We start from the raw sequence: 12,984 nt of genomic DNA, 5'->3' as shown, positions 1-12,984 counted from the left end.
TAGTAATTGGAAATGGGACAGCAGTATCTAACCTTTTCCAATAATGTTCTACATAGCATTTTGTCATACACTTGTTGGTAAATCTCAAAATACATTGGGTTTCCTGAACCGTGCTGGGAATCATTAAAAAAACACCCACTAATCTCTTTGAAGTGATCATAAATAACATCCCTAGAACCAAAGTCAAACTGTCAGGCTTATTAGTGACAGGGTCTGATTTCATTATCTTCTTAAATAATAGTACCGTAGATGTCTTTCTTAATCCATTAAATATGTGAGCTACTGGCTCACATACAACATCCTTCATTTCCATATGCACTTTGGAGTGAATGGAATCAGGCCAATCAGAATGATCAACTTTAAGTGCCTGAACATTAGCTAAGACCATCTCTGCAGTTACTTCAGTTGAAGCAGCTTTAATTGTGCACCAATCTTAAACTGCCAGGACCATCTTATCCTCTTTAGACATGAAAGCCTAAGCAAAGATGGAATGATCTTTAAACATTCTACATTTTCCCCTCACTTCTTAGTACTATTGCCTTATTTGGTAAAACACTTGCACCTTATTTAACTTCTACAGCCACAGTTATATTACCATATATTACTGTCTGGGTAACATTCATTTCATCATTCTTGTGCTTGCTGATTTACAATAGTTCACGAGCACCTGAATTTTAAATTTCTTGTCCTCATGTCCCTTCCCCTCCCTATTCCTGTAACCTCCAAGAACTCTACATTCCTCCAACTTTGGCTTCTTTTGCACCCCCATTTTTTCACCCCACCACTGTTGGCCAAGGCTTCAGTTGTCTGAGCTATGGAACTTACCTCCTAAACTGTGCCATCTCTCTACTTCGCCCTCCTCCTTTAAGATGCTTCTTAAACCTACCTTATTTTGTCTTTTTGTGGCTTGGTGGTAAATATCATCTGAAAATGCTCCTATAAAGCATCTTGGGACATTTTACTATGTTTAAGACACTATATAAATGTAAGTTGTTGTTTTAACGTTACATGTGGGTCGAAAAGAAAGCGACAAAATGAGAGACTTTAGCTAAGGACAACTCTGATGCTAGTTTATTACTTTATTGAAAGAAGGAAATTCTTATTAGATGATTAAAAACAACATTGTGAAACTGTGACCAGGGCAGTAAGACACATGAACATTGATGTTAAACAGAAATGTACAGCTCATAGTTGATGACAGGTATAATATTAGATGGATACTTCTTTGATTCCGCTAATTCATTTCATGTGAATGAATCATTACAAGCAGAATTACTGCTAACTCCAAATAGTCTTTATCCTTTTCCTGCTGACTCCGAAGATGTTAGAGCTGCAAGCATTACTCCATTTGGAGTTGGGGCTGGGGCACTGTTGGTGAGGATTGGGTGTATTAATGTCTGCATTATAACTGAGAAGGACTTCTGGGGGAGGACAGTCTGGAGAAGCTTGGAAGTGGAAATGAGTGATAACATGAAGCATACTACAGTGAACGTTCTATAACTTAGCACAAATGACCCTCGAGAAGGGGCACTCCTTATAGCTGAGAAATTCATAATGACTGCGAGGGTTATTTTTCTCACTTTATTTAATTTCTTTGCTTTTTAACTTTGGTTTTAAAAATATAGCAATATTTAAGGTCTATTTTCTCATTTTAAATAGAAGTTCCAGTCTTTTCAAATGACCTATCTGCCATATAGTATTCAGTTCGTTAAAATGTACTTTTATGCTGTTAAAAACCCTAAGTTTATAAGTTTGTTATGTTTTGGGACTGTCTTTTTAAGGTAGGATGGAGTAGTGAAGGGGGTCATGCGACCTGGTTTGAATCCTGCATGACAACAAGCCTGGGTGGCTTGGTTGCTATGGGGACAGTGAGACCCAGGTTGTTTTACTGAGAAGAAGGTACATGATGTTCACACCTGTGGACAACAGCAGGAGCATTTGTAGATCGGGGCTGGCGGGGGGTTGGGGTGGAGGGTTCGGGGGGGGCGTGTAAGCCTGCAAGAATCTGAGAGAGAGCGAACAGAGATGTAGAGGTAGCCAGTCTCTATTGCTCACTACACAGAAAGTGGGTGGGAGTTTGCACTTTGATTAACGAGATCAAATTTGGGAGGATTTAAATAAATCTGAAAGATTTACCAAGCTTTGGCTAGAGTGAGGAATCTCTAGGGTAACTCTCACAGTGAAATTTAGTTTGGGGATTAGAAGTTACCCAGCTGGAAAAGGAAAAAGAAAGCAAGCCATCGGGAGCTTAGATTGGTTTTGGACTGATCCTTGGAGAATGAATTTAAGGGACAGAAAAGGTATAACTGTGAAGGGGGATTTTTGGTTGTTTTAAAAGTTAAATGGGGGATCTTTTCTACAGTTTAGAGTATAAGTTGCCTGAATAGCGTGCAGAAATGTTGCTTTTAGTTTGTTGCAGTAAAAGTCATAAAACTTGAAATCTTGTCATATGATCCTTTCAGTCAGTCACTGGAAGTTCAAATTTCTTTTTAAAATTTATTGGTCTTTATGGGGGTAGTAACAGTTCAAGTTCATAATTAAGTTGCTGTGGCAAACTACTGGATATTTTTTATACGTTTTACCCGCACCCTTACTGATGAAGACAGAATGAAATATGGAAGTCTCAGAATCGCACAGTTGACAGCATGTTAAGGACACACTTCTGTTGCATAATGCTGTTTATTTTGGCCCTTGCATTCTAATTGGGTATTAGCTTCCTCCCTGTTGTAGTTAAGTGTGTTTGTTAGTTGCTCTCAATATTCTCCCATTTATCTAGCATTTTGTATGTAGTGAATCCTTCATTTTGTTAAGAGTTGATATTTTACTAATATGAATAGAGTACTCTCCTGCATTTGAAGATGGCACCAACTTTGGGTGGGAGTTTCCCATGACCCTGTGGGTGGGCCTGATAGTGGGCTGAGGGGAGAAGTAGTGGGAGGTCCAAAAATCGGTTTCACACCGGCGTGAAATGATGGTGGCATCTTCCACTACCGCACACCATGACGGTTCGCATTTCCAGCCAGAGGCCAGCATGAAACCAACTTGCATCTCTCTGAGATGCAGGTGAAGGCCCGACCAGAATTGCTCCCTCATGTCCAATCGTCCGTGACGCCAGTGGCAAATCACACCGGCCCAGAACATGCCTGGACCAATGTGGCGTGTAAAAGCTGGCACTTACCTTAAGAAGGCCTTGGGCAGCTTGCGGAGATCTGAAGAGAAGATGCAGGCCTACAGCAACCGGACCCTGGAACACCACTTGCAACACTGGGCGGATGGAGCATTAACCATGTGGATCTTCCCTGTGCAGCAGCAACTAGGAGGTGGTTGTTCTTAGCACAGCAACTTCGCCCAGGGGTCGGACCTTCATCCTGCGACTTCGCTCAGGGACTGGACCTTCATCCAGAGAGTTGGCCCAGGGACTGGACCTTCATCCAGAGACTTCGCCCAGGGATCGGGCCTTCATCCACGGACTTCGCCCAGGGATCGGACCTTCATCCTATGACTTTGCCCAGGGATCGGACCTTCATCCTGTGACTTCGCCCAAGGATTGGACCTTCATCCTGTGACTTCGCCCAAGGATTGGACCTTCATCCTGTGACTTCGCCCAGGGACTGGACCTTCATCCTGTGACTTCGCCCAGGGACTGGACCTTCATCCAGGGACTTTGCCCAGGGACTGGACCTTCATCCAGGGACTTTGCCCAGGGACTGGACCTTCATCCAGGGACTTTGCCCAGGGACTGGACCTTCATCCAGGGACTTTGCCCAGGGACTGGACCTTCATCCAGGGACTTTGCCCAGGGACTGGACCTTCATCCAGGGACTTTGCCCAGGGACTGGACCTTCATCCAGGGACTTTGCCCAGGGACTGGACCTTCATCCAGGGACTTTGCCCAGGGACTGGACCTTCATCCAGGGACTTTGCCCAGGGACTGGACCTTCATCCAGGGACTTCGCCCAGGGACTGGACCTTCATCCAGGGACTTCGCCCAGGGACTGGACCTTCATCCAGGGACTTTGCCCAGGGATCAGATCCTCCAGCAGCAGTTAGAAGGCTGCAGGAGGTACTGTTGAGCCAGTGAGCTCAGCTGACCCTGCCTCCTCTTACTGTGGATATGTGTTCGTGCAGTGACCACAAGTGTGAGACCCTTCCTATACTAGAGCTAAGACCCACCGAGGTGTGTGTCTCTGGGCTGATGGCAGGTGCCTGTACAGTTACAGTTCGCTCTACTGTGATGTCCTCGCTCCTCTCTGGGCTTGGACTTGATTTGAAGCTGCGTAGGGCTTCTTGCTGCTTGGGCCTTGCCCTCTTCCTGGTGGTACCTGAAAGTGAGAGAGGAGAGAGCGAGTGACTGCATGAGCTGCCTCGAACATGGCGGAACCCTTGGCCCTGAGGTTTCTATGACATGCATAGATCCTTATTGGTCGGAGGCCCAAATTCCATCTCCACATCTGTAATGGCCCAGTCCCGCTTCACCCCTGCTAGTTGGGCTCCCTGCTCCATGAATTCTGTCACTTCCTTCAGGTGTGGCCGACCTCCTCCAGTCTTCTCCCTCTCTCGCCAGTTATGGCTTAACTTCTCCCCCTTAAAGAGAATAGGGAAGAGGGGGTTGAGAGGAATTGTATTCAACATCCATTTGTACATAGTTATTTCATGTTTCTTTCTCTTGCTTCCAATGTTAGAGATAACCCACTGGATTGTGTGGTATGTGATTGATGGGCTGCAGGTTGTCCAGGAGGGTCCTGGGCCAGCACGCTCCAGAGTAGTGAGCCCATCCAGATAGAAGGATAAGTCTCAGAGAGGCATGTCATTTGCAGTGCTTGCTGGTACCGTCAATGCCTGAGCACCCCCCCCCCCCCCCCCCCCCACTCCCACCCCCACCTCCAGACAACATGAGCTCTCTGTGTGGAAGGATAAGGGGAGCAAAGTGACCTCTACCCCTGCAGAGTGGATGGACTGCAATGGGGCTATGAGGCATGAACTTATGACTGAGGCCCATGTCCCCTGTACCATTCATCGTGGTTAGTGTGAGCAGCTGAGGGTTCACTTATCCTGACTTCACTTATCATGAGGTTGTTCATCCTGTTCTGGCAGTGGAAGGCTGAGCTGTACTGGAGACCCTGGGCACTGACTGCAGTGGTGACCTGCTCCCATGCAGGGTTGGTCTCCCTGCTCAGCCTCCTCCTCCCCCCCATCAGCTGGGAGGAGGTGCCTCCTGTCCTCCACCTGGTTGAGAAGGATACCCAGGGATGAGTCACTAAACTTTGGTGCTGGAGGTCTCTGTCTCTTTCTTGCCATTTCTATCGGCCTTGTTAGTAAGTTGCTGTCTGGGTGCTTTTAAAAATAGCCCCTGGATACGATGGCTAGGCACCATCAACCAGCCCGTCCTGCTGCATGATACGTCAGGAAATAATTAATGAGGCTGGCATCGCACGATGCTGCGTAAATTCCTGGCAGCCTCTGTGGCGGGAAACACTCCCCCGCCCCCTCCACGGGACTTAGTCCCAGATCGGAAATTCCCATCCTTTATTTTTATAGCTGTAAAATCAGAAGTTCAAGCTGCGCTCATTTTGAGTAGACATTTTAATCAAACTTTGTACACTAGACTGGTTTTGTGAATTGTATCTCTATAATTGAAAGCTGTCAAACAGGCGTGTGAATTAAAATAATACGCCATTTATTACTGTAAAGTTTATAGCAAGCTTGTTTGGCCAGACTACATTGGCTGTTTGAAATCTCAAATCATAAAATTTGTATGGAGAAAAGTCAAAAACAACTCATGATCTGAACCCATTTTAATTATCAAGTTTATGAAGGAAATTCTGACCATAAATTTAAATAAAGCATTGTTGTACAATGGGAACATAAGAAATAGGAGCAGGAGTTGGCCATTCAGCCCTTCAAGCCTGCTCCATTCAGTGAGATCAGGGCTGATTTTCTATTTCAACACCATTTTCCTGCACTATTTCTGTATCCCTTGATGTTTTTAATATGTAGAAATCTATTGATCTCAGTCTTGAACATACTCAACAACTGAGCCTCCACAGCCCTCTGGGGCAGAGAGTTCCAAAGGCTCACCACCCTCTGAGTGACATACCCAGTCTATTTAATCTTTCCTCATAGGACAATCTTTCCATCCCAGGAATTAGTTTGGTGAACCTTTGGTGCACTCTCTCTGTGGCAAATATATCTTCCCTTGGGTAAGGAGACCAAAACTACACACAGTACTCCAGGTATGGTCTCACCAAGGTTCTATATAATTATAGTAAGACATCTTTACTTCTGTGCTCAATTCCTCTTGTAATAAAGGCCAACATACCATTTGCCTTCTTAATTGCTCGCTGTACCTTGCATGTTAGCTTTCAGTGACTCATGAACAAGGCACCCAATTCACTTTGAAGTTCAATACCTCCCAGCCTCTCAACATTTAAGAAATACTCTATATTTCTGTTTTTCCCACCAAAGCGGACAACCTGACATTTCTCCACATTGCATTCCATCTGCCAAATTTTTGTCCACTCACTTAGCCTCTCCACATCCTCTTGAACTGTCTTTGCATCCTGCTCACAACTCACTTCCAACTAGTTTTGTTTCAGCTGTAAACTTGGAAATGTTATATTTAATCCAAATCATTGTATAGATTGTGAATAGCTGGAGCCTAAGCACTGATCCTTGGAGTACCCTACTAGTTAAGTCCTGCCAACCTGAAAATAACCTATTTATTCCTACTATCTGTTTTCTGTCTGTTAACCAGTTCTCAATCCATGCCAGTTTATTTCCCCCAATCCCATGTGCTCTAATTTTGTTTGCTAACCTCCTGTGTGGGACCTCATCAAATGTTTTCTGAAATTCTAACTATACCACATCCATTGGTTCCCCCTTATCTGTTCTGCTAGTTACATTCTCAAAAAACTCCAACGGGTTTGTTAAACATGATTTCCCTTTCATAAACCCTTGTTGACTCTCCCCAATCTTATCATTATTTTCTAAGCGTCCCGTTATCACATTCTTTATTATAGATTCCAGCACTTCCCCTACGGCTGATTTTAGACTAACAGGTCTGTAGTTCCCTGTTTTCTCTCTCCCTCTTTTCTTAAATACATTACATTTGTCACTTTCCAATCCAAAGAGCATTAAAGTCAAACAAAATACCAAAAATGTTGGGCAACTTCATGATCTAATGCTGCATTTTTGCACATTTCTAGAGGTAACAGTTTCACTTTGCCCATTCTTGGCACATACAAGCATTGCTGGTCAGGAAGCGGTCAGTTGTGTCTCAGTGGTAGCACCCTTGAGTCTGAAGGTTATAGGTTCAAGGCCTAAATCAGGACTTGAACACAGACTTTGAGGGAGTTCTGCACTATCAGAGGTCCTGTCTTTTGGATGAAATGTTAAATTGAAACACTATCTGCTCTCTTTGGTATATGTAAAATATCCCAACGCACTATTTCAAAGAGGGACAGGGTCCTGGTCAATATTTATCCCTTAATCATCATCCCAAAAACAGATTAACTAGTCATTATTTCTTTTTGTGGGAGCTTGCTATGCATAAAGTGGCTGCCAGGTTTCCTACATTACAGCAGTAATTAGACTTACAGTCAAAATTCGTTGTGTGGGAGTTGCTAACTCAGTTGGCTAGATGGATAGATTGTAGTGCAGAATAATGCTAGTGGCTCGGGTTCAATCCCAGTACCGATGTGGTGGTCCATGGAGGCCTGCCTCCTTACTTTGCCCCTCACTTGATGTGGAGTGATGCCCCTCAAGCTATATAATGAACTATATCTCCCAAATGGAGAGAGATGTCTTTGGTCCTTTCTGGACTACGACTAATTATCACCTAATTGGCTGTAAAGTGTTTTGGGACATTCGGTGGTTGTGAAAGATGCTATGTAAATGCAAGTCTTTCTTTCTCTCCCAGTCTATGATTTTGTGTGCGTTAACTTTAACGGATGCAAAATTATGAGTTGATGGGCATAGTGCCATGGACTTGAAGTGTGCAGATCACCCGATATTTGCTCCAGCGCATACCAGGAAGAAGGCAAAACAAACCTTAAACCCCTAAGACATTGGACCTCCTTGATTAGGTTAGAGACTGAGAACACACTTAATATTTGAGTGATTTGTTCATCTGCAGAGGAACTATGATGAAACTGGACTTTCAGTGTCAAGCCTCCCAATACATATTGTGTTATGAGATCTATCTGGGAGTGTATAATGATTCACAGCATTTTCAGTTTTGGCAAGGCATTTACCTGTTTTACGTCATTTACTAAGTCTGCCTGAAATGCTCGGTACTGCAACAATGTTTCTGATAGTAGTAGTATGCCTTCCATATTTGAGCCCCTCCCTTTTTATAAGTTACACTTCAATTACCGTTCAGGCACCCCTGTGTTGCACATTATTTTCTGATCAGATGCGTAAGTAATCATCACTCTTAACTAGTCACCAGCATGTATGCAAAAATAACGTGGATTGACTTGGCCTTTGATTTTCACCTACCCCACACATGGGAAATCCTGCCATGGTTATCACCATCCCCCCCCTATGACTGGATTAAACTAGGATCTCTCTCTGCAGAGCCTTCATTTTGCCATTCCACAATGTTGTTTGTTAGCGCATCAGCATCATTGAAAAAGGACTGGACCTTTTAGCACCTCTAACCCTTTCTGCCATTCAACTAGGTCACAATTTGTACCTTAAATCCACCCTTGTTCCCTACCCCTGATATCCTTAGCTATCAAAAATGTATCAATCTCAGTTTTGAAAATTTCAATTATCCCAGCCTCCCCAGTCATTTGAGGGAGAGAATTCCAGCCGTCTACTAGACCTTGGCCAGGATTTTCTGGTCCCGCCAGTGACGGGCATCATCATGGGAGGAACGGGAAAATCCCATCCCTTGTACTTAATGATTTCACTCCTAATTGAACTTAACTCTAATTTTAAGATAATGCCCTGTCATCTGGATTCCTCCATCAGATGAAGTTGTTTCTCTGTATCTAGACTGTCAAATCCTTTTGCCATTTTAAAGGCCTCAATAAGATCGCCCCTCAACATCCCCAACTCAAGGAAATACAGACCAAGCTTATGCAATCAGTCTTTATGATTTAACTTTTTATGTCCTGGTATTATTCTGGAAAATCTGCATTATATCCCTTTCAAAGCAACATATACTTTTTGAGTCCTGGTGCCCTAAACTAAACACAACACTCCAGATGGGGCCTGATCAAGGTATCCTTTAAGAGAAAGACATGAAAAATTCTCAAAGCATTGTAGTTTGAGCGGTTGAGTGGTGAAATATTGCCTAACTGCAAAATGGAAAAAATTCTCCTGAGGAGAAGCAGTACTGCATTGATAAATTATCAACATGTCTCCTTTCCCTCCAGATGTGACCATTGGTGCCTTCATGTCAGACAGCGTGGTCCTACTGAGGTAAGAACTGTTTGTTTCTTGCTGCGCTCTGAATTCTCCTCAAATTGATATTTTACAGGCTTGTTTGTGCAAACTCTGTTAGATTGGATTAGTTTCGTACAAAAAGAAAAGTTTGAAGTCTGAAAACAATGGATAATGTTAGAAATGTGCAACAGGTCTACTCGCCTCTGTAAGGAGAAAGGATGGTTTAATATTTTAGACATCAACTCTTTGTCAGAATAGTTCCTATGAAAGATTACTTTTCCTTTTCCTGGCAGATATTCATTGATTTACTGTGTATTTTCTTTTATTTGGGTGAGACATTGCCTCACATAACAAACTTGTAGTAGTGCTACAGAGGCTTGAACTGCTCTCTTGTGTGTCCCCCACACCGCCAGCCGCTTTGTGCATGGCATTCTGTTAGTAGCAGGGTGCAGATGGAGGCAGTCCTGTGTGTGCCAGAAAGTTGTAAGTGGATGCCAGCCTGATGTCACGCAACCCAACTGGCTGATTTGATGCCAATATCCTAAATTTGGAGAATGAACGTGCAGGACTCAAACCGAGCTCAAAGGAAAATGGTTGTGGTTGATGGAGGCCGATCAGCACAGTCCCAGGATACCACTGCAGGAGTTCCTCAGGGTAGTGTCCTAGGCCCAACCATCTTCAGCTGTTTCATCAATGATCTTCCCTGCATCATAAGGTCAGAAGTGGGGATGTTCGCTGATGATTGCACAATGTTCACCATTTACAACTCCTCAGATACTGAAGCAGTCCGTGCCCCTACGCAGCAAGACCTGGACAGCATTCAGGCTTGTGCTGATAAGTGGCAAGTTACATTTGTGCTACACAAGTGCCAGACAACGACCATCTCCAACAAGAGCAAACCTAACCATCTCCCCTTGACATTCAATGGCATTACCATTGCTGAATCCCTCAACAGCAACATCCTGGGGGTTATCATTGACCAGAAACTGAACTGAATCAACCATATAAATACTGTGGCTACAACAGCAGGTCAGAGGCTGGATATTCCGTGGTGAGTAACTCGCCTCCTGGTTCCCCAAAATCTATCTACCATCTACCAGGCACAAGTGAGGTGTATGATGGAATACTTTCCACTGTCTGGATGAGTGCAGCTCCAACAACAGTCAAGAAGCTCGATCCAGAACAAAGCAATCTGCTTTATTGGCACCTAATCCACCATCTTACCCATTCACTCTCTGCATCACCATGGCTGCACTGATTACCATCACTGCACAGATGCACTGCTGGAACTCACCAAGATTCCTTTGACAGCAAAGGCCTCTGCCACCTAGGAGGACAAGGACAACAGAGGCATGGGAACACCAACCCCTACAGCTTCCCCTTCAAGTCATACACCATCCTGACTTGAAACTATATCGCCGTACCTGCACTGTCGTGGAATCAAAATCCTGGAACTCCCTTTCCAGCAACACCGTGGTTGTACCTGCACCAGATAAACTGCAGCGGATCAAGAGGGTGGCTTGCCACCACCTTCTTAGGAGCATTTGGGATGGACAGCAAATGCTGGCCTTGCCATCGGTGCTCACATGCTGTGAAAAAATAATAAAAAGACAACATATCCCTACGTTACTTTGCAGACATGCAAGACAGGTCCTGCACTGGCATTGAAAGGGTCTGGCACCCATATTGCAGGGAAAGTGATTTTTTTTGGAACTTTTTCTATTTCAAAGTGTCTGGAATTACTCTGCAGGTGTTTTTATGTGTTACCGCATTCTCATGATGGGTGTTGGGGGAGGGGCTTGCAAGAGCAGAGGAGTAGGTGACTTGTCCACACAAAATGCAGTGCCAGTGCCTCTGATTCTGTAGTGTGACAGGAATTTGGAACAGGGGCTGCAGAGAGGGCAAGCTCTGCACAATACCCTCTGTTAATTTGGAGCCAACCTCCTCCAGATTCCTAGATAGTGAGAGGAGGCTATCTGGAAGGCAAGCAAATGATACCAAAGTCTTGGTGTACATGTCCATCAGCATTCTCCTATATTCTGTCCCACTGAGGTGTCAGTGCTCATTTGCCCAGTAAGCTGGCAGCCAGACCACATGGCTGCATCTCACTTGCGCCCGGAGGACTCACCACGTGCTGATCCCAACATTACACTAGCCTCTAAGTTACCTGCAGTTCCAGTCTGCTGGCTGAGAGTATCAGATCAAGCGATGGGGACTCTTCATTAGTACTGTGCTGTTGTTCTCTTTCCCCCTCCTGGCTGGGAAGTGGCTGGGGCAGGCAGCAGTTCTTGGTAATTTGAAAGCAAAAAATCAGAACGGGAAGGTTGGTATCAGGGAGGGTGCATGAGGTGGCAAGCAAGAGGTCCATGTTCACTCCATTACCAGCTTGCTCATGATGCCAGATAGAGAGGGTGAGCTGCAGGTTGAGAAAGAGAATAAGGCAGGATAATGCCGTCATTCTCAATGTTTTCAGCAACATCAGATGCCATGTTGCAGCCAGGGCAACCCAGTTTTTAGGTCTTCCTCCCAGTGGGATTTTCTATGCAAAAAATGCTGCATTTACCTACATTAAAACAGTAACTACACAATGTAAATTGTTGCTTGTGTAATGGGAAATTTGTGAGAGATGTGAAAAGGAGCCATAAAAATATATGTTCTCCCTCTCTTCTCTCTCCTTCTGTCTCTGCCTTTCTTGGTCTGTGTGCCTGTCTGTTTGTTTCTGTTTTTATCTGTCTGTCTTCCATCTTTCTCTGTCTCCCTCTGATGCCTGTCTTTCCCTCTGTTCCCCCTGATCCCCTCCCTCTCCCTCCCATTTTATATTTCTGAAGCATGCCATTAAAGCATATTAGGGAGGCCAAGGTCGTGCTTTGAAGTACCTTTCTTTTTCTGTTGGTATTTTCCATTGAATGGTTATGGCATTAAAAAGGAACGTTAGCCTATAGGGAACAGTTTTGTAAGTTATCAAAGAAAAGCCTATGTAGCTTTAAGGAAAATGAAGCAATGGCAACATGAGGAAAAATTTTTTCACACAGTGAGTGGTTTAGGTCTGGAATGCACTGTTGGAGAGTGTAATGGAGGCAGATTCAGTCGAGGTTTTCAGAAGGGAAATGGATCATTATCTGAAAAGGAAAACAGTGCTGGGCTATAGGGAAAAGGCAGGGGAGCAGCACTAGGTGAATTACTCCTTCAGAAAGCCAGCACTGACAGGGTGAGCCAAATGGCCTCCTTCTGTGCTGTAACCATTCTATGATTCTATGAATTCCATTCAGAACCTGTCAAAATAGATGCAGTTTCCACATCCGTAGAGCTTTAGAACAGTACAGCCATAACAAAAATCAGCTTGAATTATTTAAACTGAGGACGAGGTCAGGAATCATTGTAAATCCTCAATCTTATGTCCTTTTGGAAAAACAACTTTTTAAGAAGTACAACTATCTGAATAAGGTTCATCCTTTCCTAATAGTACAATTCAGTGCTGACCCTGAGGGTGAGAATTTATGTTCTCCTCTGTACAAAGTTAAAGAAAATTGTTTCGATGTTGGCCCTGACACAGTTGACTGTAGTCTTGCTCAAGTTTCATTCCAGGACTGG

At 44.2% G+C, this 12,984-nt stretch overlaps 1 protein-coding gene across 1 annotated transcript in view; it reads left to right on the top strand.

Annotated features, from left to right (window-relative positions):
* The window catches only part of itga9 (integrin, alpha 9), a 574,702-nt gene that overhangs the window by 135,220 nt on the left and 426,498 nt on the right, over positions 1–12,984 (top strand). Inside the window, exon 13 of the mRNA XM_078540091.1 lies at positions 9,384–9,429. Within this exon, the coding sequence (XP_078396217.1) occupies positions 9,384–9,429 (46 nt within the window). The remainder of the gene's footprint in view (positions 1–9,383; positions 9,430–12,984) is intronic.

This window comes from Cetorhinus maximus, chromosome 4 (assembly GCF_964194155.1).
Source record: "Cetorhinus maximus chromosome 4, sCetMax3.hap1.1, whole genome shotgun sequence".
Taxonomy (NCBI): domain Eukaryota; kingdom Metazoa; phylum Chordata; class Chondrichthyes; order Lamniformes; family Cetorhinidae; genus Cetorhinus; species Cetorhinus maximus.
This window is presented reverse-complemented; position numbering and strand designations above follow the sequence as displayed.